General features: G+C 45.5%; 1 protein-coding gene across 1 annotated transcript; it reads right to left on the minus strand.

Annotated features, from left to right (window-relative positions):
• Positions 1-15,791: 15,791 nt before the first annotated feature.
• CIART (circadian associated repressor of transcription) lies at positions 15,792-27,970 on the minus strand. Its single transcript, XM_086947604.1, has 6 exons — positions 27,635-27,970; positions 22,614-23,243; positions 22,314-22,389; positions 20,343-20,421; positions 18,202-18,328; positions 15,792-16,949 (listed from the first exon to the last, which is right to left on the minus strand). Exons 1-6 carry the CDS (start codon positions 27,650-27,652, stop codon positions 16,311-16,313), a joined length of 1,569 nt encoding a protein of 522 aa, XP_086803730.1. The 5' UTR covers positions 27,653-27,970; the 3' UTR covers positions 15,792-16,310.
• Between the last annotated feature and the right edge of the window lie 7 nt (positions 27,971-27,977).

Genomic DNA, 27,977 nt, shown 5'->3' on the forward strand with positions numbered 1-27,977 from the left:
TAAACACATGTTCCCCCTTTCCCTTTTTCGTCGGTGGTCCAACCGTCGCTCTTCCACACCTCAGCCGACGTTCTGACGTGACCTGCAGAAGGGAGGAAAAGAAGGGGTGGGGGGCAGCATTCAGAGCACATCATCATGCAGTAGTTTGAAAATCTTTTTACCTACCATATACTCGCCCGATCTCCTCGTACTGCATTCCCTTGCCATCTCGGCATTTCAGCCCAGAGGGACCAGTGGTGTCAGATAGATAATCATTGACGACCTGAGTATCTACATGAGCTACTTGGTCGTAACCCTCTTTATCGGGTGCAAGGGTGATGGTCAGGTGGCATTTTCTGTGGTATCATTTTAAGGGTATCTGAAACACTTTTCCGGCTGCTTGTGGCACATAAGGTGGCTGCTAAATGTCTGATCCCCTTTGATCTATATCCTTCATCATACTTACTCTTCGCTCACAGTAGTAAGGCATCCAAAACTCATTAATGCAACTGCTACGACCATGCTTTCTTCTTCAAAATACTTTTAATAAACGAAATTGGTGGCAGTTCATTGCATAAAGTGCAGCAGTGCAAATAAAATCGTATTAAAATTTCCTTACAGAGCAAACATGATGCATGTCAAGAATTCATTTTAATTAATTCAAAAATTCATTTATCCAATACTCATTCGTTATCTAAGTTACACCAATTCATTTTCCAAATCATAATCAGTACCCACCCTAAGTCAATTCATTATCCAAGCACATACTCAACGCCCTTCATATCTACTTTCATTATCCCAAAAACTGCACATAGATCTCGGGACAACAAGCTGCGCAACCTGGGTGCAACAAAGTTCATTCAAAGTACTTTTCATTTTGCGGCGGCGCCATTTTAGGTGGGGTCAGGCAAGTTCCAGTACAGTCAGAGAGTCTCTAGTCTCGCGTTGTTGGCCCAGAACCTTCCGTTGGCAGTTCAAAAAGTTTTGCGCTATGTTGTTAATAGTTTAGCAAATGTGGACCATGAGTCAAAAGAGTGGGAAGGGCGGCAATAATTTTCCTACCGGGTCATCCTGGCGTTCCTCCGGAACTGAACAAGCCCGTGCCGTGACTTCATTTTAGCCATTTCCAATCCGAGGCTGGTGCCGACAGGAGTTGCACCGGTGTCGTGGTTCCCAGTGAAGGGGGCGGGGGCTCCCATGCGGAGGGATCGGGGTGCCCCCCGGCTCTTATAGAATCTTCAAGGTTGAGGGGAGAAGGCATGGAGCGTGTGCCCGTCCTGGGCAGAGGACCGCTTTATGATGTTGACCCTCTTTAAGTAAGAGCATTGGGGTGTCGCTGGAAGCCTCCACCTGGAGGGAGGTGGGGGAGGCTCGTTCGCGTCACCTCCCCCTTCCAGCGACCCCGCGCCGTTACTCGGCTCCGTCGTCTCGATATTGGCCGTGCTGGCTATTGAAGATGGGGGGGGTGGTCGGCGGCTGAGGCAAGACAGCCCCCCCTTTCCCTTGACATGTGGCGGGACTATCTGGAACTGTCCAGGCGTCGACATGTGGCAGCACTACCTGTAACTATCCAGGGAATTTGACATGTGGCGGGACTACTTGATTCGCCGCCATTCTCGCCTTCGGCTTCTGCCTTCTTCGTGGGTCGGACCAGGCGAGAGACAGAAGGGGGGGGGTGGTCGGTGGCTGAGGCAAGACAGCCCCCCCCCCCCCCGTGGCCTGCAGGGCAGCGGAAGAGGAGAGAAGGAGAGGACTCTGCCATTCTTTGGACCGCCTGCCCAACATCATCTCCTCCCGACCGTGGTCAGGCGAGCCCCTCGTGCCTCGAGGCCTCGCCTTCCGGATGGGCGTAACCGCGGACCTGTTGCACTTTGGGAGCTTCCGGAATGGGGGTAGGTACCTATCGGATTGTTTCTATTTCATGTGATCGTTATTTGGGCGTGGCGGGCAATGAGGCAGGCATGTTGGGAGCAGGAACAGGCGTTGAAGCCTAGCTACCTCGTGGCTATCTTTGCTGCCAAACTTTTCGCCATTTTATATTTCTTATTATGAACTATTTCTAATGTTTCTTATTTTTAGTGAAGTCAAAAGCTCATCAGGGGGTTACTGACTTAGCCTGATTTCTTTTTAGTTTTCTTTCTCTTCCTTAGCGTGTTTCGAGCTAAGGCTTTCTGTTAGTAGGGAACGGTGATCACTTCATATTTTTATGTGTCCTTTTCACTAGGGGGTACTTCTGGGCGGACCAGACGAGTTCCCTCCAATAAATGGTCCGGGGTGGAACGAGATTATCGATCAAAAGGGGAACATATATTCCTTCATTGGGGTATCATCCTGGACAGACCGAGCGATGTACTTCCATCTACTAGGGTAGCCTCCTGGACGGACCAGATGGTCTACCTCCACTAAATGGCCCATGAGCGGGGAGCATATGTCCTCCATAAGGGTAGTCTCCTGGGCGGACCATGCGAGCTACCCCCCAAACAGTGGGGAGTGGGTAGGACTGACGAATTCACAAAGGGGCATAACCTACCCTTTACTACTTGCAAAGACTAGATAGAATATTTCTATTCCACGTTGTTTGCAGGCAGAAAATACCTCAAACGAAACAATTCCTGGAACAACAATGTCCAGGCAACCAACCAATCAGTGGGGAGAAAAACAGGCATGACGGATTACAACGGGGACAAATGTCTGCATTACCTGCCCTTCGCTATCCAAAAAGGAAGACAGAATATTTCTACTCGTCTCAGTTTGTAGACAGGGAAGATCTCAAAGAACAACAATCGACTATTAATCGACTTCAACAATTCTTAAAGAACAACAATCGATTATCAATCGACTTCAACAATTCTTAAAGAACAACAATCGATTATCAATCGACTTCAAACAATTCAGTGGGGAGAAAAGTAGGCATGACGGATTAATACCGGGGACAAAAGTCTACATTACCTACCCTTCTCTATCTGCAAAGAGGGACGACGTTCCTATTCGCCGCTGTTTGAAAACAGAGAATGTCTCGTTCTCAGAAGAGAACCAATATGTCAAGTAGCCCTCAAAGCTAAATGAACCAATACCAACAATTTCGGTATACAAATACCGATTTTCAATACAAACAATCAATCAATCAGGTGGATAGAACCACCCTACCAATCAGGCGTAAAAACGCCCTACTTAATCTTACCCGGACCGGACCATACGGACAGTTCTTCGATTTCCTCCTCCAGCGCCCATTCGTTCTCTTATTCCATGTAGCATTCCTGTGGGTTTCCAGTCAGGACAATAGGTCACTTCAAGAGAGGTCCGTTCAGAATTGGTGAAGTTCTATCGATCGGCAGCCGGGCGAGGGCCCTCTCAAGGCAGGCATGCTCCGATCATTTAGATGTTCACTTCTTCGTCTGGATCTCTCTTACCGCACCCCAAGTCACTGATGGACCCCGCGTTGGGACGCCAATTGTGGAACACGAGCCCATAATCCTATCGATGCCCAGGCCGCTGGCGCAAACCGCCTCTTAGTTCCCATGTTGATCAATTACCAAAATAAAGAGACGGGCGCAGGAATCAAGAGCAGAGTTTATTTCTCATGAGGAGAGCATGTCATTTCGGACACGAAACACAGTGTCTTTCGGGAGGTGCTCTAACAAGTGAGCTGAGACTCTTGTTTTTATACCCTGCAGAACACTTGATAACACAATCAGGACTGTATGACGCAAAAGGAAAACAACCCTATAACCCTCGTGGTGATCCTACTCACATGCATTCACAATGGGGACCCTTGACCTGCTGATAAGAGGGGAGGGCAATCACGCAGCTGAGTGTCTCGTAGGATGTGTACGCCTGATCATAGCCCAGGGGATGGGGTGGCTAAGATCAATAGAGGATCCTTTGAAGAGGAGTGACTTCGTACAATAAGGGCAGTAAATGGTATCTCCTGGCCCAGGCGATGGCCTCGGACATGTGTGGTCAGCCGGACTCGGGGGAAAGGGTCATCAAAGGAGTGGTATTCATGCCGCGTGGACAATCGAGCGGGGAGGGAAGGCTTGTCAACAGAGGGGTATTCATGGAAGGGAAGGAGGTGTTGGTCAGGCGCGGCCGCGACTCTCAAGGACAGGGTCTTGCAAAAGAAGGTTTATGACTTGCCTGTGTGAGGAGAAGGGAGGGGGGGAGCCAGGGTGGACACAGGGACAGAGTCACACAGAGAGAGAGAGAGAGATAGATCTTATGACCCGTACATGAGAGAGCGGGGGCAGTCGGGTGCCGCTGGGGAGGGCTATGTCCGCTAAGGCGAAGGATGCCTTTTCAAGAGGGAATGGGGGGTTTGCGTGGGTCGATCAAAAGGGGCTGCCTTTCAGGGCAGGGTCGTGTACACGCAGAAGGGGAGCCGGTGATTCTAATCTTAGGCGGGCAAAAGGGCCAGGGTGCCTAAAATGGCTGTCATGTTTACATGGGTACAGGCCTTTGCTGGCAGTAGGATGTAGCTAATGCTTTACGGTATTCATGGTACGCGCGGGGAGAGGAGTGGGAAAAGGGAAATGAACGTTGCTTATGTACATCAATATTTCTAATTTTCTACACACCTTCCATAAAATGCACCAGTGTAACCCCTCATGTGTGGTTCTTGGCAGGGCTGTTTTCAAAGCAGGAAAGAGGGAGAGAAGGGAGTTTTGTGTTTCTTTTTCAGTCTTGAGTTTAGCAAATTTATGGATTGATATATCTTAACTTTTAAGTATGCAACGTCCTCTGATCAAATACTAATAAGCTATCATACCAATATTACACTTTTCCACTAGGTGGAAATACATACAACTCTGCAGGCCTTCAGCAATCTCAACATCCATTCTGTTTGTAATGAATATAGTAAGCAGCACAGTTTTACTTTTTTGTGTAAATGTATTTAAAAAAACAGTTTCTAAACACAAAGCTTACATATTGGCAGACTCATGACACTACTCTTCATCGTGTCTAATTGCCCCAAAGACTCTGCCCCTTTAATTTCCTCCAATATTTGTGGGTTCCTGAGTAATTTATTTCTATTACCAGCTCTGCTTGTTTGTTTAATTCCTGTTCCAAATTGACAGTAATTTCCGAACAGATATTTGCAAAAACGTTTGAAGAGAAAAAGAAGCTTTGCAAGATTGATGACAATCCGGGAGGATATGTGGCCAACCTATACAGCTGAAGAGATATTTTAGGGGGAGTATTGCATACAAAGAGAGATACGCTTTTAGCAAGGTGTATGTCTCACACAAGGGGGACAATATCCTAGGAGAACAAGCTACCTTTGGTAACAATATATCTGTAAGAAACATAGGTTAGTTATAGATTCCTTACCTTAGAATTACCCCCAGGCGTCAGACTGGATCCGTAAAGTTATTTCATAAGTAGTACCCCTGCTCGTCGGAAGGAGGCATCGGTCGACTATGCGTTCGTCGTCGGCATCGTGGTCGTTGGGATGACGTTGCGGTAGCTACTTAGACGCCACCCATGCACGCTGACATCAGTTCTGTACATGACTTTCCACGCCAGAAGCGCAGAGCCATGCAAGACAATGACCAGTGGTGCACAAAATAGGCCCTGAAAGGAATACCTTAACCCTAGAAGTCAGTTCGCAGAACGGGGAGGATGGGTGGGGCGGTAAGGAATCTAAAACTAACCCATGTTTCTTTCAGATATATCATTACTGAAAGTAAGTAACTTGTTCATCTGAAAGAAACAGTTAGTTATAGATTCCTTACCTTAGAATAGATACCCAAGCAATACCAGCCCCAGGGGTGGGTCTGCAAACTAATTTCACACCAGAAAGTCCTGGAGAACAGTATGGCCAAAGATCCGTCTCTCCGGATTTGTTCTGCATTCGGTCCATCAACTGTTGTTTTTGCATTTGTCACCCCGAGTGGGATGGGTATGCTCAGACGTGATTCCCCTGCTCTCCACACCACTGGAGTCAAGCTATCCTGGCTGAGAACAGCTGATAGCCAGAGACCGGTCCTAGGATGCTGGAGTCCGATCCAGGAAAGACATAGCTTGGCAGTTCAAGCTGGACTGTTCCCATGAGGCACAGGGTCAAGGCTGATTCGCATATGGCCATGTCTGAACTGGGGTGGTGTGGAGTGCAAAAAAACAATGGATTTAGGCCCAGATCTCTGTACTGGGGTGAATGTATGAAATTGTTCTGCATTCTGTCCATCAACTGTTGTTTTTGCCTTAAGGTAACTTATAACTGGCGCCCACGCCATGCACAGCTTATTACCCAGCATATTACATAATTGATGACATCTTCTATGGCATCACTGATATTATCACTGCAACCTTTACAATAAAATTATAGATGAGAAAACTCTGGAAGGCGAGGGAGGACATAAGTTAAAGCTACCTTAGGCACAAATGACAGCTACGCAAAGTAACTCACAGCTGAATTTCTAGTTTTGTGTAAGTTCAGAACCTAACTATAACATCCCTTTAACATTTGTTTTTTTCAGTGAGTTTCTAAGGTTTTTAAATGCCAATTCCCAACTATAACGTCCCTCTAACCCTTGTTCACCCCCCACACCAGCTATGCTCACCATGGGAGGTTACATAAACGTGTCAATACACAATAACCTTGCAATTTTGTGGTTAGCTAGATGTAGTGAAATTTGATATCAACGTCTTGTAGTCAATCACAGGCTATATAGTGGCTCACCAGAGGTTCTTCAGGTGATGAAACAAAATGATTCTTTTACTCTCGTGCTACCTCTTTTTCTCCAGTAAAAAAGAAAACTTTTTTCACAATGTAAACTTTAGCAAGAGAGTTGTGTTTATGTACAAAATATGACTAATCAATAGGAATGCCTAGGTTTGTACAGCAACGTTTGTGCATAAAGCGTACGGAATGGCTGCAATCCCTTCCTATCTAGTGTAAATTAAAAGTTGTGCATGTGAAAGGCAAATTTCCAGTCTCAAGAGATCTGGCTGTATAAACCATGGGTACTCACAAACTTTCTCTCGGGGGCCAAATTTATAGTGTGGTTTATGTCCGAGGGCCGCACCGGTGGAGGCGGGGTCAGTGGGGGAAGGGGCAGGGCTAGAGCAACAAAAAAAAACTGTGACCATGAGGTTGATCACAGGTCCCTGCAGCGGACGCCTTCGTCCACTGAGCAACCAGACCCAGCATACACATATCTCTTGTTCTTTCTCTCTCTCCCTCCCTCTGTCTCTCTGTCTCCATCTGTCTCACTCACTCTGACTGTCTCACTCCCTCTCTCCCTCTGTCTCACTCCCGCTCTCCCTCTGTCTCACTCTCTCTCTCCCTCTGTCTCATCCACTCTCTCCCTGTCTCACTCCCTCTCTCCATCTGTCTCACTCACTCCCTCTCTCCCTCTGTCTCACTCACTCCGACTGTCTCACTCCCTCTCTCCCTCTGTCTCACTCACTCTGAATGTCTCACTCTCTGTCTCCCTCTCCATCTCTGTCTCCCTCTCCCTCACTCTGTTTCCCTCTCCATCACTCTGTTTCCCTCTCCCTCAGTTTCCCTCTCCCTCACTCTGTTTCTCTCTCCCTCACTCAGTTTCCCTCTCCCTCAGTTTCCCTCTCCCTCACTCTGTTTCCCTCTCCCTCCTTCCCTCTGTCTCCCTCTCTCCTTCCCTCTGTCTCCCTCTCTCCTTCCCTCTCCCTCCTTCCCTCTGTCTCCCTCTCTCTCCTTCCCTTTCCTTCCTTCCCTCTGTCTCCCTCTCTCTGTATCCCTCTCTCTGTCTCCCTCTCTCTGTCTCCCTCCCTCTCTCTTCCTCCCTCCCTCTGTCTCCCTCCCTCCCTCTGTCTCCCTCCCTCACTCTGTCTCCCTCCCTCACTCAGTCTTCCTCCCTCACGGCGGGCTCCCTCCCTCACGGCGGGCTCCCTCACTCTTGTCGGGCTCCCTCACTCTTGTCGGGCTCCCTCTCTCTTGTCGGGCTCTCTCACTCTTGTCGGGCTCCCTCACTCTTGGCGGGCTCCCTCACTCTTTGCGGGCTCCCTCACTCTTGGTGGGCTCCCTCACTCTCCTTCCCTCTCCCTTCCTCCCTCTCCTTCCCTCACTCTCCCTCATTCCCTCATTCTCTCCTTCCCTCACTCTCTCTCCCTCCCTCACTCTCCCTCCCTCACTCTACCTCCCTCACTCTCCCTCCCTCACTCTCCCTCACTCTCCCTCCCTCACTCTCCCTCACTCTCCCTCCCTCACTCTCCTTCCCTCTCCCTCCCTCACTCTCCTTCCCTCACTCTCCCTCACTCTACCTCCCTTACTCTACCTCCCTCACTCTACCTCCCTCACTCTACCTCCCTCACTCTCCCTCACTCACTCTCCCTCCCTCTCCTTCCCTCTCCCTCCCTCACTCTCCTTCCCTCTCCCTCCCTAACTCTCCTTCCCTCTCCCTCCCTCACTCCCCCTCCCTCACTCTCCCTCCCTCTCTCTACCTCCCTCACTTACCCTCACTGTCCTTCCCTCACTCACTCTCCCTCCATCACTCTCCCTCCATCACTCTCCCTCCCTCACTCTTCCTCCCTCACTCTTCCTCCCTCACTCTCCTTCCCTCACTCTCCTCCCTCGCCCTCCCTCGCTCTCCCTCGGCTGCCCTCGCCCTCGCTCTCCCTCGGCTGCCCTCGCCCTCGCTCTCCCTCCCTCGCTCTCCCTCTCCCTCCCTCTCCCTCACTCTCCCTCACTCTCCCTCGCCCTCACTCTCCCTTGCCTTAACTCTCCCTCGCCCTCACTCTCCCTCGCCCTCACTCTCCCTTGCCCTCACTCTCCCTCGCCCTCACTCTCCCTTGCCCTCACTCTCCTGCCCTCTCTCCCTCGCCCTCACTCTCCCACCCTCTCTCCCTCGCCCTCACTCTCCCTCAATCTACTTCCCTCACTCTCCCTCCCTCACTCTCACTCACCCTCCCTCCGTCTCTCTCCCTCCCTGTCACTCTCCCTTCCTGTCTTTCTCCCTTCTTTTCCCTCCCTGTCTCCCTCCCTCCACTTTGCCTGTGTGTGTGTGTGCCTGGGCTGAGACAGCTTCTGGGCACACACGCAGCCTCACAGGAGCACTTCACAGGTCTTTAAAAGACCATTTGTATGTTAATGAGGCTTTGTCACCTCTTAGCCCCCTGCAGCCCCACTCTGACTACGACGGGAATCGCCCGGCCTCCACGGAGCAGCAGTCTGAGTCGCGCTGCCGCAGCGGTGTTTGCTGGCATTCTGTAAAAAAAAAATGTTAAACATGGGTACATGTCTGCAAGGTCTGCAAGGTCTGCGGGCCGCCAGGGAAGGCTTGTCGGGCCGTACTATGAGTACCCGTGGTATAAACCATGTGGGATTGTTGTACAGGGCATAAATGAACATTTTACTTGCAACGCATAGGGCGAGCCACTAGACTGAGGGATGCTGAAGGCAAATAAAGTTTTAGATAAGAAGTGCCTCTTAACAAGCTTAATGCACTCACATGCCTCCCCTCAGCGTCTCATTTGTTGGTTAGAGGCCACATTGAAAGCTGCACTTCTCATGCTGGATTTAAGGCACATATTTTATAGAACACCAACACTAAGCAGTCCCTTCTAGTAATTGTGTCTATGTACTCTGTGCTCAGAATGGTTTACAAGGGAACAAGCTGTAGTTCCATGTAACTTCAAGGACCAAATAGTTGACCATAACACCGCAATTCCTGGTGGGGCTTAGTGTAAACATTTTGGCAATAAGCCTCTACCTACATTTGTCAATAGGAAGTGTTGTTTCACGCGGCTGCCTTTGCGGTACCGCGCTTGTTTTACTTGTGCAGGCTTGGGCGCTTCAAGCAACGCCGTATCGTGTTTGTTTTTGTTCTCCCAGTCTTCCGCAGCTGAGATCCAGGGATCCAGCCAGCAGAGGAGACCGGTACATGCTGGTCACTTTTGAGGAGCTAAGGTCCGGATCAAGGTAAACCCGCCGCCTGGCCCAGCTGGCTGTGCCAGTGGCCGCCAGTCGCTCCTCTGCCCTCTCCACCGGGGAAGGAGGGGATAGAGAGCAGCTAGTCCCGCACGCAAACATGGCTGACATCTTGCTTTCCTCTGCTGTGCACCAATGAACTCTGGGGGATATTTATTCAACTTAACGCGGACAGTCCCGCTTTATGTTTTAAGGGGAAAGGGGGCTGTCAGCAGTGCTTCGCCTCTGGACACCATAAGAGTGCAGTTAGGTCCAGAGTTAGCTAGTGTTACTTCTGACCCCACCATGCGTGCCCAAAGTTCACCGGAGTACAGTTCTTGCAGGTTTTTTTTAATGTTTAATGTTTAGGTCGAGTTTACTCGAACCTAATGCTGTCCATCCAAAAGCTGACTTTTTACGATGCGGATTTTCAAAAGTTCACGTGAAATCACGTGACCACAAGCTCCTTCGTGCACAAGCTTGCATTTCCCCACAGGCTTCCCCCTGCCAGCAGCATTTGCCACATCAAAGGCTTCAGCTGCCCGCCCCCCGCCGTCACTTATTCACGGCCGCAGGCCGTGACTTCAAAGGGTTCCGCTGCCCCGCCCCCTGCTTCACGGCCATCTGTTCCCCAGCACCTCCCCTCTCTCTCCCCTAATTATTCACTGCTGGCCGGCCGCAACATCTAGTTTAAAGTTGTATCTGTCTCCCCCTCCACATGTATTATTTTTTTAATTTGTCTCTCCCCACACCCCCTCCGAGATTGCAATTTATTTTTTAATAATTAAATGATGTAGCCCACGCTGAGGATCGGACCCTGTTCTCTAGCTTTAAAGTCGGTAGCTTCAGCAGCATCGTACAGCCTGCCAACTGTGTTGGTCAGGTAGTGAAAACGTCCTACGTCAAACACGAACACCCACAGTAACGGGATAGGCACAGGGCGTGTACAGTGAGGCTCCTTCTTGCGTAAACTCTGGGGTTGTGCAGGCTCTCCCCCATCGTCTTTGTGTGGGAGGATGTGTGGGGTCACCTCACCCCAAGATGCCACCCAGGGCTTGAATTAAGTGTGACGTCGGGTAAAGTCTTTTTCAAAGCAAAATGCTGCATTCGAGGTCAGGAGTGCCGCACATCACGTCTCACAACACCTACTGCATAATAACTAGAAACTTTCAGTTGGAAATCAGGATTGCAACCACGACTGTCATGTATATGTCGCCTTTTGAGCGTTATGTAAGCAGTGAAGTTTGTTTCCTCCTTTACATAAAAGTTCGCGTGATTTCTGTGTTTGGAAGGGCAGCCACGTAACCCTGATCCTTGCTTCAGGTCAAACATGAAAATTGTTCACCAACAGCACTGCTCTCAGAAAGTACCTGTATAATTGTGTCAGGCCTCGACTACCACACTGCAGGCCCGCCGTCCCAGGCCTCGTTCGCCAGGGCTTGCCAGCAGGGTCGGCGTACTGCGCCCATGGAAAACATTCCCCATGTTGACAGCGGTACATCACTCTACTCCTCGGCCCTCTTCAAGAACCTCAGCGATAGATTGAAGCTGAAACTGCCCCCAACAAAAACAGAACATCAAAAATGAGCCATTCTTGCCACGTAACTGAGTAGCTTGATGATTAATGCATCTGACTTTCAATCAGAAGATTGGGGGTTCGAGTCCCTGCGTTGTCAGGTTCCATTTTAGCAATTGCAGAAAGTATATTTTATGAACTCTAGAATCCTGCGCCACACTTCAACGTTTTTAAAAATATTCAGGGTGCTGCTAAAGACATGGTCATTCTAACAAATGTAGACGCCTTCAACTTCTGGCCAAGTTAGTGTTCCCACCTGGGCTCTTATAGCTGTGGGCAATAAAGTCTTTCAGTCTGCGCCTTTATTTTTAAAAAAATGTTAATGAGAGCTAATCCATTAAAAGAAACACTCCTTGCTATGGAATCCAAAGGGAGTGTTACCACATCCATATTAGCCCAACAGAAGTTATAGAAAGACAGCTTCCAATATTGGTGTTCCTGAAGACCATAATAAACTTTGGTCAAGTAAAGCTTACAAGTAAGAGGGCAGCAATAATAGTGTGTTCAATCCTGGAAAAAGGTTGGCGGGAAATTGTATAAAGTGCTCAATAACTTGAAATAAAGTCAGGGGAATGTCTTTCTCAGTTTTTATGAAACTCACTACATACCAGAGTGTTCGGGGAATATTCATTAATAATTGGTGCACGGCAGCATCACCAGAGGCTAGAACAGCATAAGAGGAAGGGTTGCTTATGGTTACAAGGAATAAAATCGTCTAAACAGCTAATTCGATCAACATCTCTAAGGAGTTTTCAAAAGCATTTATTGGCAAGCATAGCATTATTGAAGTCTGCAGGTTGCAACATCACATTAGAAATCTCGCCTGGTCCACGAGTATAACTGGAATTCAACAGCGCCATGTATCCATCAAAGTGAGGTGGCTTTTACTCTGAGCCTCTTTGAAAAATATTTTGACTCTTGCTTCAGTTCCACTCTGCGCCATTTCCCAGTTGCAGTCTGAATCTGACAGACAACTTGCTTTGGAGCAAGGGTACCTGATCAGGTATGCATCCAGACATTTAACAGTGGTTCAGAGTGGGGATATTTTAGGCCTACTGTTTTGCCTAACACTGGTTTCTTTTGGTTCTAGGTTTGGCAGTAGAGGAACCCTCTCTACTTTGAGATAGGCGACATTCGTTTCTGGACACAAACGGGGTGATCAGTCGTCTCCTCCTCCAGTGTTCTTACTCTGGAGAGCTGCAGCTTTCCAGATGACTCTGTTGTTTCTGAGACAGGCCGCAGGACTGCTGTGAGACTTCAGAACCTCAAGATCAGCGATGGATTGAAGCTGAAACTGCCCCGTCCCCCAACAAAAACAGAAAATTGAAAATGAGCTGTTCTTGCCCACTGACTGTGTAGCTTGATGATTAAGGCGTCTGACTTCCAATTAGAAGATTGCGGGTTCGAGTCCCTCCGTCATCAGGTTCCATTTTAGCAATTGCAGAAAGTATATTTTATGAACTCTAGAATCCTGCTCCACATTTCAACGTTCTTAAACATATGCAGGGTGCTGCTAAAGAGGTGGTTATTCTGACAAATGTAGACACCTTCAACTTCTGGCCAAGTTAATGTTCCCACCTGGACTCTTACAGCTGTGGGCAATAAAGTATTTCAGTCTGCTCCTAAATTTTTTATAAATGTTAATGAGAGCTAATTACTGGATGCTGCTTCAGCACCTTGAAGGCCCTCTCCACCATCTCATCTCTTAACTTTCTAACCCTCAATTACCTCCAATGCAATAGGTCTCGCATTTGAGAGATTTAAGGTATTGGCATTGAAAATGACAATGCCTTTTATTTCTCCGTTTTAAAAACAACACATCAATAAAAGGCATTATCATTTACAATGCCAATAGCTCAAAACTCCAGCAAATGCGATTTGTTTGTTGTAGTTCATCAGATATAGTCCAATAATTGCTCACAGAGTCAAAATGATCCTTTGGTTAAAACTATATTTGCAATGTAATTTCTTTATCTATTTTCAAAACTAACACATAAATAAAACCTTTACCATTTACCATGCCAATAGCTCTAACTTTTGCAAATGTGAGACCTATTGCATTGCAAATGCTTGTTTTAAGGTACTCACTGTTCAAAAACACAACTGCAGTGGGTTGAATGGGGGAACAGAACTGTACATTCTCTAATGGCAGTGCTGTTGCTTCTCCTGTAGGTCCAAGCCTGTTAAATATCATTCATCTTTCAGTGAATTAGACTGAAGCATCAACAAGCTTTGTCGTCTCAACGGTGGACCTAAATTGTTCATAGAGTTGCTAGGCTAGGAAATTTATAACGGGGCCATACCTGGGCATTTAGAGCAGTGGGTTGCCTGCATACTCAGCTGATGCCACATATTCTGAAAACGGAATATTGCTCTCTATCCAGGGCATTTGTATACATATCTACTTTTGAGCCACAAGGCAAAAAGACTTCACACAATAGTTCAAACTAGGGGTGCTACAGCACTTGTGGGTATCAGGGCTTGAGGATTCGGATTCCATCTGTATTTTTGTGTGTCAGTACCACATTCTGAAAACGTTTCCATCATCTAAACATTGTGACACAGAGTGGCTCATATGATATCGTTACTTTCTCATACAGATTCTTCATCAGTTCTTGTCCAGAGCTGTTTCAATAACCATATATTGAAGCTGCCACAGGTTTGTAGCTGTGCAGTCCCTAGCTTGCTATCAGTACTTTAGTTCTACTTCTAACAGTTGTTAGTGTTATCGTGGTAGTGAGGTGCAGTAGCCCTTAAGAATAGTGTAGCTTTTTGTTTGGTGAACGTGCTTGCATAAACAATATGAAACCCTTGGACAAAAAAGTAACATGTTAAGTACTGTTCAGTTAGTTTCTACAGATTCTAGTTGAGTGCAAGAGACTACTTGTGATATATGGGCAACAGCAGTGCATTTGTCACCAGAGCTGACACTTCAAATAGGGATTGGCCATTACCGTTTTCACAAGTGCAGCAACCTTTTATGACATCTCCCAATGTATCTTTGAATGCTCACAGTGCATCACCAGGGTTAGGAAACTTGTTGGTTCATTCCATTACAATGACTTTCCTTGTCAAAAATCTTTATTAGGGTTACCACACGGGTACCTGACCTCCTCTAATGAGCTCATATCCAGCACCTGTTCCAGCTGTAAATCTGGCCTACTTTCATCTTTTCTCTTGGCAGCACTTCTTTCTTGATACTTTACCCTCCCCCCACACGACTCCACCGATGTACCCATTGTGTAGTTTGTTGCTCGGTTAAAGCTTTGTCTCATACCTAGAGCTAGCCTGATTTGTTATAGACTATATGGATACAACAGTGCTTTGATGCATTATAGGTTGCAATGTAGGCATTCGAAATCCTTAATTCTTTGCACCCACTGGTGCAGCAATATGCCTTGAATTGTTATAAGTCCAATATTTTTTTCCTGCCGAGAGCCAATCTATCCCCCTTTAAGCCAGGTACTGCCAATTATGTTATTTTGCACAAAAGGCTAGGTATCTTCAAAGCTGGTACGTTTACTCGCAAGTATGGGTGAGTTGATAGGTGTGCATAAGGAGAAGGAGGCTTAATGCTGCTCCTGCCAGCTCCTTATAAAACACCTTACTCTGCCAACTTCTAAATAAATACTGCTTCTACACTGTCATGTAACAATAACCCCACAACCACCCAAGCCTACCCAACCACAGTAGTAACCTAAAACCATCTTATCTGCCCCACCCATCTCGACTACTATTTTAGCTAATCTTATGCCATCCATACCAGATTCACACCCCACCTCAACCTTTCCTACTGCTACCTTACCCACTCCCAGTCATCCTTACAGGCATCTAACCTGATCTCATCCATCGCTCCCACCAGCTCATGTAACCTTCCTGCACTTGTCCAAAACATATCCAACCTCACAGTTCCCTTCCACCCCTTAACCAACCTCTCCCATCCCTACCACCATCTTACACAACCTCACCCTTTATATCCTCCATCATTATCAACATACCCTTCCAAACCAACATTGTCACCAACCTCAACCATCTTAGATACAACTCTACTCTACCGCCTCTATCCGGGCCTCTGTGTTACTCCGCCTTAGGCATCTATGCTCCCAAGTCACACATCACCCATCTCTATCGTCATCTTATCCTCCCATACAGTCCGCTTTTTTCCAACCTCACCACCTGTACCCTGATCTTACTTACCCTTACCTAGCCCTACCAGCTTTTCTTCAAACCTTCTTTTCTTCTTACACAGCCTCACAAATATCCGCACCCGCTTTGTCCAACCGGATTCATCCCTTCGAACTTATTGTGTAGCAAAGCAAATGGCTTTAACTTAATCAGAGGCGAGACCCATTGCATTTTCAATGCTTGTTTATTTATCCAAACAGGAAAGTAGACAAACGAGGTTTCTTTCACAGCATACATTTTATTATTCCTCCAAACATATGCCGAATTATTGTAGAACATCTCTCAAGCGAGAGGAAAGAAACGAAGCATATCAATCCATGCATTGAAGGCATAAGCACTGTTAAGTTTATCCGAAGGCTCAAGTCCGGCAACGTCTGGCTTCAGTTCATTAAGGCTTGCTCAAACACACCAATGATTTGTCTCTGGCAGCATTCCAGCCCTTTGATGCTCCTGAAAGAACTTGTGAGTTTAACCACTCATTGTAAATGGCAGTCAGTAGCACCACTCCATAAAAAAAAAATATCAAGTCACTCAGTTTATGCTGCAAATTCATTCGGATGCAACACAAGCCTATTCCACACCACAGCGAGGGCTGCAATCTTATAAGTAAATGAAATGTTTTATTGAGATGAGAAGCACACATGAAAAACAAGGAAACCACCTTTCAAAATAGCATTTTGGGTTTCAAGAAGAATATAGCACGTTCTCTTTCACTTTAGTCACTAAGTTCCAAGTCCAAGGACTCACGTTCCCTGGTCTCTTAGATGTAGGGAAAAGAGACTGTGTTCTGGAGAGGTCTCCGTCTACTTTCACCAGCCCAGCACCGGTGACTGATGCAACGCTTGGTGCACTCCTGCTCCTTGGAGGGTCTCCCGTCTGGACCTGCTGTTCTTTCGGATGACAAAACTCAGTACGACTCATCTCTGGAGACAAAGGTGCAGATCGTGGATATGTTGGAGAGGTCACCAAGTTGTTGTGAAGGAGCACAATAAAGCCACAGTTGTTCAGATTTGGTGCTAACAGGTTTTGCCCAAAGGGAATGTTTAAACCTTTCAGCTCTACTGGACTTGAAGGTAGATTTGGGCTAGGAGAGGTATGCATCCATGTTAAATTCATTTTTGGCCAATCAGCACGCAACCGAGTATTCTCCCTATGAGGATCTGTGGGTTCACATTCGATCTCGGTTGGGGCGGTGACAGTTGGGATTTTTCTGGTACACTTTTGACTTGGGCTCAGTCTATGGGGGCTTTTCAAAGAACGAATAAAACGTTTTGTCCGCTGTGTGGATTTGGCCTTCGTCTCATTGTCGTTGCTGTTCTCAACCTGGAGAAAGTAAGACAAACGATTAGAACAAGATCTCAAATCAGGCGTTTCTAAATGTCCCCCGGTTCATTTTGTACGCACCCAAGCAGAGTTATTTGGTAAGTTAAACAGGCCAGCATAGGGAATGTGAAAATACATAAAGTACAAAACAATAACTTGAAGCCACATAATAAATAACCATTAACAATATATATATTTTGTTTTAATGGATTATGTTAAGCAATTGCTGTCCAAGAGCCCAACAGTAAACACACCTCAATGTTTGTATTTTAGTAGTATGTAAAATTGTGACCATAGTTCTTTTTGGAAAACAGAATATTTTATCCAAGAGAAGGATATAAGTATTTTGTATTAACAAAATGTACGTAATTAAAAATGAAATGGTTAACAAACCCGTCCAGATTTTACTTGCCATGTGTCATCTACAACTTACCAAACACAGTATTTAACTTAAACCCATAATACCTAGCCCAAATGTCTGTTTAGTCACAATAGCGAAGCTCACAGACAACGGCACAAAGGGTTCATGTAACAAGTGTTCACTCTATATCAACTGCCCACAGAAAAAGATAACCGTCCCAGTAACCCCTTAACATTTTGATGTTTGGGGTTTATTTAACCTGAATAATCAGCCAAAAGGTTGACAAAGTGAAGTTCTAAACCTTTTTCGCTTTTCAGTGTTTGGTAGTAAATCACTCGATTACGTGTCTGGATATCTCTAATTTAGAGGCAATAATTTCAGCAATCAGGGTAACTGGTTTCAGAGTTTCATCAGACTGTATTATAATGAGTGCATGACAGGATATATGCAGTGAGAACAAGCGTTTTTTGTTTCCTCACAACTGCTGGGCATGAAAATATGTAGCTATTCTGAATGATAAATGTTAATTCTGAAGATATATGCTATCCTGGCGTATGAGGCTTTTAATGTACACAAGATGAGTCCTATGAACACACATTTTTTTTAGAAAGGTCTGAACGACTGCTCCTATGGTACATATGCAAAACAATGGAGCTGGTTTATGATAAGTCCATTTTTCTAGAGTCACACTTTTAATTAACTGCCATCCTCATGAAAAGACAAACCAATGGCTAAATCGAGAGCCACATAAAAAGAGGAGTTACTTCCAGGATTCAAAAGCAAGCACGCAACTGAAAAAATATCAAATATGTTTACACGTCTCCAGAAATAATGAATGAAAGCACTAACATGAAACAAGTTATTAAACCAAAACAACAAATGCCATCTTACATTTCGCAGCTTGCACTCTGGCTCTTCATCAACATACTCCGGGGAGGGAGGGCTCTTCATTACCACATGCGGGAACCAGACCTTCAGCATCATTTCAACCTGCAGCAGGGTTCCCAAGTATCTTTCACTGCAAACACAAGAAGCACAATAGAAATTATCAAACCTATTTTTAAAAGAAAAATATTTCCTACGTGTAATATAAGTTCAGTAAAATTCCAGTTTCTCATTTTTTTCTTTCAAAGTCTCTCAGGCAAAAGTTGGGCAGGGGCATGGTAAAAAGTCACTTACGCAGATAACAAAACATTCACTTTTATCTGGAACCATCACAGTAACACTACTTACGAATGTATTTTAAATTGAAGTCACTAATAATATGAACATTATTTTCTCAAGACAGCAGTTCGCAAGTGATAAGGCTATGGTATGATGTATTTATTTTTTAAAACAGTTTCCCTAATTTCACAAGCATCATAAATGCCTTCTTGCCTTGGTAACAAACATAACCCACATTCCATCAATTAAACTGAACATTACATGTTGCTTTGCATGGAGAAAGAGTGTCCTGGTCTTATGCTACGATTGTGTACCCGAGGGAAGGTAGTGGGTGAGAAACCAGTGTGATTAACGCTTGTATTGATGCCAAGGTGCTGGCGTCTGCGTAGGGGTTGCCGTGCAAGATCTATAGAATACTGGCAGAGGGGGTAACACTTTTGGCTCTTTTCTTCACCTGCTATTGAGTTCCACTGAAAGAGCAGGAGGGGCAGTTTACAGGAAGCCAAGATTGAATTATCACTTAAATAAGGCAGGTTGATCCTTCAGTGCTCTCAACGATGCTTCTGTGGGAGACAAGTATTTAGGGCTGGCATTGATGAGAGGGCTACAACTACGTGGGATTGAACGTGTGTTCCTAAGATAACAGGAACAATTCACTAAATTAAATCCAAAGAGTCAAAAAGCTGTTTTTGTAGCACAGTTCCCCGCTATCTTCCCATTGAATCTGGTCTTTGACATGCCTTTTTCTCCTGGCAAGTTTAGGTGGTTAGGCTTTGGTGCAACTGGAAGCTATATTAGGGATGTGAGGTCTAAAGAAAGGTGAGTTTGTGATGGGATGGTGAAGAAAGATATTCAAGAGCCACCGTTTTTCACAAGTGTCCCTGTAATATAGGGGCCTTCTCTTATGCAAAGCATTATCTCCAATATATCAGCATATGCATTTTGCCATGGATGCTACGTCTAACAAGAAATGCATTCAGTACGCAATGAACTGCACTTTGAATGGGAAACACGAGTCAGAGACAGTGTCAATCTTAGAACCTAGAAAATACTATTTTAAATGATAATTCGAACAGTGTGCACAAGACTGCCATATTATTTCACACATTATTTTTTCAGAGCTGCAAGTTGATATTAGTCGCACTAATACAACAGAACTGAGCTTTACTGCTCTGATAGCTGCAGGGTTGCGTGCAAAGATTGCAGAAGGAAACAGAAATTCAAGATGTGCCTGCCTTCCATATGCATTTGCAACAGAGGCACTGCACGTGTTTCGGAGCGTTGATTCGAGGAGCTGCTCGTGTTCCCTCGCACACAGTAAACTATTGGAGAAGGTATAACCGGCCCAGACTAGCTAGAGCATTTATGAGGACTGATTGTTATGGTGAAATGCTGGAGCGCCGCTATTCACCTGCAGACCCAATGGCTTTCTGAAGTATGCAGGGCTATTTACATGGCTTGGCATATAGGTAGTGAATTATAATACCCATCAGAATTCAACCAATACAATACCCCGGAGGCTGAAACCATGTAGATATTAGGTAGAAACAAGTGTAATCTAATGGAGAGAGTAGGAATGTGCGATGTTAAACGTTTGAGATATTTCTAATATTCACCGCTGACAGGGCTGCTGGGATTACCCATAATAATGACCATCATTCAGATATTTAAGATGTATATACAAATAGTGCATAATAAATAATCTTTTATTATTAACCACAAACCCCTGTGTGTGTCAATGTTTGAAATAAGAATAATCAGAGATTGTACCACAAAAGCAACTTTTTTTAGAGGTAAAGTTCAACAGTGGAGGCAGGATGCCTCACAAAAAGAGAATTTTACTTAAGAATTACTGTGAAGATTCTTACCCCATCTCAGGCTTTTGCAGCACTCCAACAATCCTCTGAATTCTGTCCATGGCAACACTCTGCTGAAAACTACTTAACCCTGTAAATCAGAAAGAAGGAATCATTGAATAAACATATTTTTTGTTTGTTTTACAAAACAAGCACATTTAATTAAGTAATTTAACATTTTTTCTCTAACAGGGACTGGGGATTCAAGGTAATTAAAGAACGTTTGTGATGAAAACCTGGAGATAGGGGGCTATATTGGTGCTCAGAGGCCTGTCCCGAACATGTAGCCTCGTCCAGTGCCTGTGTGAATTAGCCTCTGCCATGATGCCATCAATGTTACTGCAGCGTCGATAAGAAGTCCATAACAAGCTTTGGGATTGCCAATCAGTCTCAATTACCATTATATACAAAGACAGACTGGCATTTTTCAGAACATTTAGCTATGCTGCTGTACAACATGGCTAAAAACCATTGGCAAAGCCAATAGCCCTTGCATGAGCGGGTCCTACTGTCTACTGACGTTGCTAATGCTTGTTTTAAGAGCAAACAATCCGGTCTTTCAGTCTCCCATGATCCCAGTCAAAAATGTAACGAGGAGTCATCCCGTTGTCACAATATTCTCTGTAGGACTGAAAATCATCTTTGAAAGCCACTTCATTGTTGTTTTTTGTTAGGGGAATACTCCTCACAGGAGTGATTATTTTTATTGAATTTGTCTGTGGGGACCCTTGGACACTGATGCCCAGTAAATAGATCAGTGCAAGAGTGAAGTCTGGCATTAGGAAATTCTGAAATCACCTCAAAAAAAGACTTCAAGTCAGTTTCTGAATATTTAGATTCCAGATTGAACTACGGTCAGTAATGTCCCCCTTACAGTAATTCATACGAGTTTTTACATTCACCCATGATTTGTTCCGTGGACATTCAAGGTGTGCGAGCAAACTGTTACCTCCGAAGACACTACCATAACTTCATAAAACGTTGTTGAGCTCAAACTCCTATTATAAAAGCTTCATGATGACGTGTACAAGTTACTTTTCAAATCTAATCTCACCAGGAGTGCTAACTCTGCAAAATTACTACTCAGGTCTATTGTTTTAAAGATTTACAGATACAGGGAAAAATAATTCTTAAACGTGTTATAATTGCTTTCAACAGAAAGCCTTGTAATACTGTGATAAAGCTATAGCGTGCTTGCTTGCTCAACAACACCAGGAAGTAGGGCGGGGCCGCGGATTATGCAAGAGGACCAAAATGTGCAGCCAACAACAAGGAAACCACCCCAGCACATTACATAACCTATTTACACGAAGCTATGACTGCACCGGTTGAGAAAGTTACAGCCTTCGAACAATTTTCACCGCAAAGGCAATTTTTATTTATCTCTGCTAAACCAATAGTTTAATATAAGGAGTGGTGGAGCTTTTTGTCTAAACACTCCCACACAAACACAATATAAAGCTAGGCGGGTCTATTTTTTGGAATGTAGGATTTTTTTTATTTTTTAGCTTAAATCAACAGCACAGGCACGGTGTTTTTTTTTTTTTACTGAAAAAAATACTGTCTATTATTTTAGCGTTTTGCAACCTACAGAGCAGATGAGTGAACAGGGAGATTGCTTCCTATCACTTCAAAGGGACCGTGGTCCCCAGAAAGCTCCTCTAAAAACAGGGCTTGGAGTCCTCAATCAAAGACACAGCCGTCCCCAGTGGACGCCATGCTTCTCCAGTTTACCCATTTCCCCATGTCATGTAGCACCACAGACTCATACTTATTTTTCTACTCTGTTGAAGATGGGGGTTTATGAAAATAACATTCAGGAGACTGAAGTCAGGGTAACAAAATGGGATAAAGCAACATTCTGCAGTTATGGAACATTATTTGTAGGTACAATACATCTATGAACTGTCCCTTTCTCAAGGTGGCAACATTCAGTGCTTAGTGAATAGCATTCATAGATATAGTATGTCTATAAAAGGTTACCTCGCTCAAATCGGCCCCTCTTCAGTCCATTTAATAGTTCGGTCAGCGGTTTGATAAAGCCTTGAAGTTCTTTGCACTGTGGAGGGAAAAAAACAAGGAACATTGAGGATGCTGAAGATTGTACTTTTCTTCTAAAAGTCATACCAATGAATGGATTTCTGTATTTTCTACTTCAATAAGTTTCTATTTATAGATCGGGCAGCCACGACATAGACAAACAAAGACTTATAGGCATTCACACTGTTTGACAATACTGTTAAATTAGACTATAACGTGTCCAGAGAATTAAAGTTATCTAACCTTTTCAGCAAAGATTCGGTCCCCCTCTGAAATGGCGGAGTCCGCACCTCTTCTATTCAATTCAACTCTTCTCAGCCTGTCCTCGTCATCCTGCTCTCTTGGTCTCTTGGTGCCAGGTGCTTCTAAGGTGATAGAATGATCTGGTCTGTCTTTTTCCATCAACGGGAGAACAGAGAGCTTTAGTTCGCCTTCAGCTCTCTTTTCCTCATAGGTCCTCTTGTGCACATTGGCATTTCTGTCAAAAGCCCAAGAGTGACTGGAAGACGTGGTTCTATTTTGTAACAGAAAAGGGTACCGAGTGCAAGGCCTTGAAGATTGTAGGAAGCCCATAGGATGCAGCCCAGCAGTCCTTAGTGCCCTGTACTTGTGGTCCAGGCATTTCCTATTGGATTTCATAAACGCAGTCCGCTGTGATTCCGGTGAAAGCGAGAGTCTCTTCATGTCTCCATCGTCTCCTTGCCTCTCGTTTACTTTGTGGGCATCTTTTTCGTCCTCATCACAACCATCAGACAAGAAAACGTCTAAGTCATCGTAATCATCTTCAACGCTGCTCGGGCTGTCCAAAGAATACACAGAATCGCAGGAGGACAGGTAGTCAGAGGACTCTGTATCTTCCATTGACACTACAGTCTGTACCAGAATTAAAGAGAGAGAAAAGGTTGAGCATATCATGCATTCATGATTACATTACTCAAGTTAGCTATTTCAATTCCATTTTAATTAATATAAAATAGAGCTATTGTATGGCAAGTCAATATTTAGAAACGCACTTTTTTTCTCTGGAACAGAAGTATCAACTTGTTCTCACCCTCCAGGAACTTCTGCCAAATCCATAACAAGAACGACTTCATATGACAATGGCATTACAAAGGAAATGGAAACGAGAGGGTCCTATTTATTTGTTTGGATGTGGAGAAAAGAAAAAAAGATGGAAGTTGATTGATTTACCCACATGAAATTGAGGTAGGCCCTTGGTCAAATGCCTCTTACACATCATCAGCAATCACCATACTCCATTAGTGAGGGCAAGAATGAGAATTACATCAAAATAGTCTAAAGCATGAGGTGACAGGCAGAAGAATTTTTAGGATGTAGTTTGTTGTGCACAGGAGAGCAGATCGTGCTCGTCCATAAGCCTGATCATGTGCCATTTTGTCCACAGCATGCTCTTCAATATTGTAGCAGTTTAATCCTCCCTTTATCACTGCCATTAGAGATAAATAGTTTGCATAAATCTGCTGACAATCATAGATGACATATTGGAGAAATGATGATGACATGTTACTATTTGGTGTTCCGTCCGAACTAAAGGAACCTGAGCTCACAGAAGAGCCATCATCTTCACTCCTTGAAATAGGTTTTTCTTCAGTCAAATTCCGTGAATACAATAAACAAGAACTAGGGCCACAGAGAGGTTGATGGCTCTGACGCTCAGCTTGCCAGACCATGTGAAGAAGCCATTCTCTGACCTAATGAGGGATGGCCTCGATACAGCAAAAAAAATCCTGAAGTGTGGCCTTAACTCTGCGGCTATCACTGCTCAGTATATTGGGCTGTCACATGTCGTTGGATTTTCGGAGATTTCCAGCCTATGCTCAAGGACTTGCGTTTTAAGGATTAACAGCTGTTCAAAGAAAACACTGACTTTCAGGAACGGATTGGTGTCGTTACAACGCAGGCTATTACAACGCCTGCTGTTACAACGCGGTTTTTACATCGCATACCACTACAACGCATAGTGCTTCTAAGCGCTGGATAGTGATTTATTTAATGTACTATTCCAACTCCAGTCCCCGTGGATAGTAGGGAAGGTGTTGGATAGTAAATTAAATATATTCCCTATCCTAGAGCGCCCCCCAGCGCAATGCGTTGTAATGGTTTGCGTTGTAATGGTTGCGTTGTAATGGTAGTGCGTTGTAATGGTAGTGCGTTGTAATAAATGCGTTGTAAGTGATGTTTCCCTCAGGAACAGCAAGGCTATGTCTCTTTTTTAAGGTCGGAAATTCTGAATGCAACTGCAGCCATACCGAGAGGTAACCTCCTGGACACATTGCTAACTGAAGGTCTATGTAGGAACATTTGCAGATGCAATGGTCTTTCCGCAAGAAACTGTAAAGCACAGCACACATGGAAGTTACAAAACGGCATTTTAAGATTATTTATGTACAGGAAGGCCCACCTTCCTGCACATAAACAATCTTCCCCTGCATGCAGACACCCTTGGGTACCTGCGTTAGCGCTAAGCTGCAAATTGTAGCACCAGAGCAGGGGGAAATGCATGGTTGCACCATATTCTTGTAAATATGGTGAAGCCCTACGTTTCTGAAGTGGCAGAGTGCGGTGCTAAGCCAGGAAGGATAACGCCTCACTCCGTCACTTCCCTTGTAAATATGCCCCATTGTGTATCAGGAAGGCTGGATAATAGGCGAGGATTAGTCACGGCAGACGTGAGCATCCACTTCTCCCAAGAAGTAGTCAATTCAGTACAATGCCACAGAAGAGGAGTCCATTCATCTGGTTCATTCATGACATTACACTTGGCTGCAGCGTGAAAGATCTCTGACGTCAGCCAGGTCCACTTGTACCACCAATCGATAGGGAAACGGAGCAGGAAGAAAGGAGCGCTGCGCCATCCCCTGGTACAGGACTACTTTCGGTACCACTTGTAGCTCAGTGACCGAGCACCGCGGGGCTGAGTCTGCGCAGATGAGACTTGCTTCTCTCCTGTCCCTTCTACTATTCTGACAGGCAGGAAAGCATCTTTTGCATTAATTTTGTAATCAGAGTACAATATAAGGATTCTGTGCCACTACTGCCCAATGATGCACCATTAATTCGTCGAGTTGAAAGAAATCATATTGTGGCCTTAATGGTGCAACTTCAACTTTGACTTCGTGAGAATGTCGGGTACACGAACTACTGCACAGTTGAGGGGCTAGACGAGTTTGTAAGGGTACCCAGTCTGAAGAGTGGGTACTGTTTTTGCAGGCAGCCTATGAGGGGAGGGGTATCCAGACTGGCTGCATGCGGTCTTCGTTCGGAAAGGGCGCACAAGTGAGGAACGAGGACCAAAAACTTCAGAGGAAACTCGGTCGTGTCCAGTGTTGGGAAAGCGTAGGGGTGGTATTGTAAATAAAAGCAACACCAGCTGAACAAACGTTGTAAATCCAGATTAGGGAAAAATAATCAAACACTACCGATTACCTGGAAGAAGGAAGGCCTCTCAACAACCGAGGAACATGCATGAAAGTGCACATTAACAACACCAGAAAAATATTTACACGACATACAGACCCTGCACAACAAGCAGGGCCACTGAAGCTCTTTTCGCATATTTATGGATTTGCCACGTAAACCAGTGCAGATTTTAACAAAAAACACGTGTTTCTAGCTCAAATGTTGCTAAAAACGTGGCAACCTGGTGTTCGCGCGCAGCGGATGTCCCTTTGTCAAGGTTAAGTAGTAATCTGTCCGTTTTTTACATTTTTTTATTTGGTTGTTATACCTGCAATAATAAAGGTGAAATCTTTTCCCAGATAGTATTACCATGTGTAAATATTACTAAACAATTACTATTAAAAAAAATGAGCCGTATTATACTGCTTAATTTGTTTCATTTTGCCGCATAATTTAGTCAACAGTGGTCCTGGCAAGAAGGAACAGTTACAAATAATCGATTAGCGTGGAATGTACAAATGACACCAAAATATACAAAGAGAATAATACACATAATAAAGAACATAACGTTGTCAATGTGTGCTTTAGTGGTGCCAACGGATATAGTCAGCGGTGAGGGGGACGCCTAAAATCCAATCAGAGGATCCACTGAATAACATGGATCGACAGCCAGCCCCAGAACCCCAGTATTCCCACATGAGGATGCACCATCGTGCAGTGCGAAAGGGATGCATGTTATGGGGGGTGGTAAACAGTATGCATCCGGAAACACAGAAAGCTGTATGCCCAGCCATCTACTGCGTGCAGAGAGTATGCAGAGGATAAATATACCAATCATCGTTCGACTGTAGGGGAGGCTGGTTAGGCTCGGCTGCCAGGCAGCAAAGGGGTACTTCAGCCAAGGTCTCTGTAGGGGGTTAGACCCAGAATCGACCATATGCAAGGGACCGGTGGGTAATACGTAGCCGGTGGCACGAATAGGGATACTCCCAGAAGTCTGCTGGCCATGAATGTACGTGTGCAAGTGGATGAGACAAACCCAGATGGGTTGTGTGGGGACAGTCCCAGCCCTTGAAACCTGCAGGGCTGTACCCAAGCATTGACAGTCTGCAGTAGGGTGGGGCACACCCAGCTGAAAAAATTGTATAGGGATACTCCCAGTCCTCGGCGGCTGCAGGGGATCCACACTAACCGTCTGCAAGAGTGTGAGAAACCCAACTGACAAAGTATGGGGTTTCTCCATGCCCTTAAAGACTGCAGGGGTTCCACCACCCCAACAGTCTGCAAGAGTGTGAGATACCCAGATGACAATTTATAGGGTTCCTCCATGCCCTAAAAGACTGCAGGGGTAGTACACAGCACTGACAGTGCCGAGTAGAACTGGCATTGGCAGTCCCCACAAGGAGAGGAAAAGACCCTGGTGGCAGAAGGCAAGTGGGAGATCGCAGGCTCGCTGAGCATACCAGAAGCTATGCACAGCGCAGATGAATGCAAGAGCAGATTGGCACGACGGCACAGGAAGAATGCAAGCATAGGGTGTCTATACAGGAGATGTTCCCATGGTGGTGGGGGCTGCAATCCCAACACTGGAAGTCTGAAGGGTGTATGCCAATCACTGAAAGGAGTGATGGCACTATTGTCAGACCCTGCTTATTAGCAGTGGCCTCACAGTCCATGGAAAGGATTCGGGGCACCTCAGTCCTGTCTGTACGGACTACACCAAGCCTTGCCTGGCTGCATTTGCGAGGATTTACCAGGCACTTCCAGTGTAAATGGTGCCCTCTTGGACTCGGGTGGAATGAACTCCCAGTCCCCTACACACAAGGGTCGGCATTTCTCCTCACCTCCACGGAATTGGTCATGGTGACTCCTGAGCCCGCTTCAGGGGCCGGGCACCTGCGGTGGACGACTCTCGGATGGGCACCTCACGCTCCTTGTCCTTGCAGGTGAGCCGCGCACGCCCTCTGTGCCCTCGCGACGATCCTCAAGTGCCTCGAATGCCTTTGTCTCCCGCTCGCGCCGCCGTCAATTATTCCAACCGCCGCCTAGCGCTCCAACTGTCACTGAACAGTCCTGAGCACCCTCCCCTAACCTCATTGAAAGCCCTCCACGCACTGCTACACGTGCCCGTCGGCACGTGCCTTGCCCTCTGTTGGTCTAAGCTCGCACGGCTATTGGCTGAAGCTG

This window comes from Lissotriton vulgaris, chromosome 12, assembly GCF_964263255.1.
Source record: "Lissotriton vulgaris chromosome 12, aLisVul1.2, whole genome shotgun sequence".
Taxonomy (NCBI): domain Eukaryota; kingdom Metazoa; phylum Chordata; class Amphibia; order Caudata; family Salamandridae; genus Lissotriton; species Lissotriton vulgaris.

What these genes read in the sequence shown, in the direction of transcription:
- CIART (XM_086947604.1), bottom strand. An exon ending in ACCGAATCTTTGCTGAAAAG is followed by an intron (nt 22,390 to 22,613) that starts GTTAGATAACTT and finishes TTCCCTCCACAG; the next exon opens with TGCAAAGAACTTCAAGGCTT. An exon ending in CAGAGTGCAAGCTGCGAAAT is followed by an intron (nt 16,950 to 18,201) that starts GTAAGATGGCAT and finishes TACTTTCTCCAG; the next exon opens with GTTGAGAACAGCAACGACAA.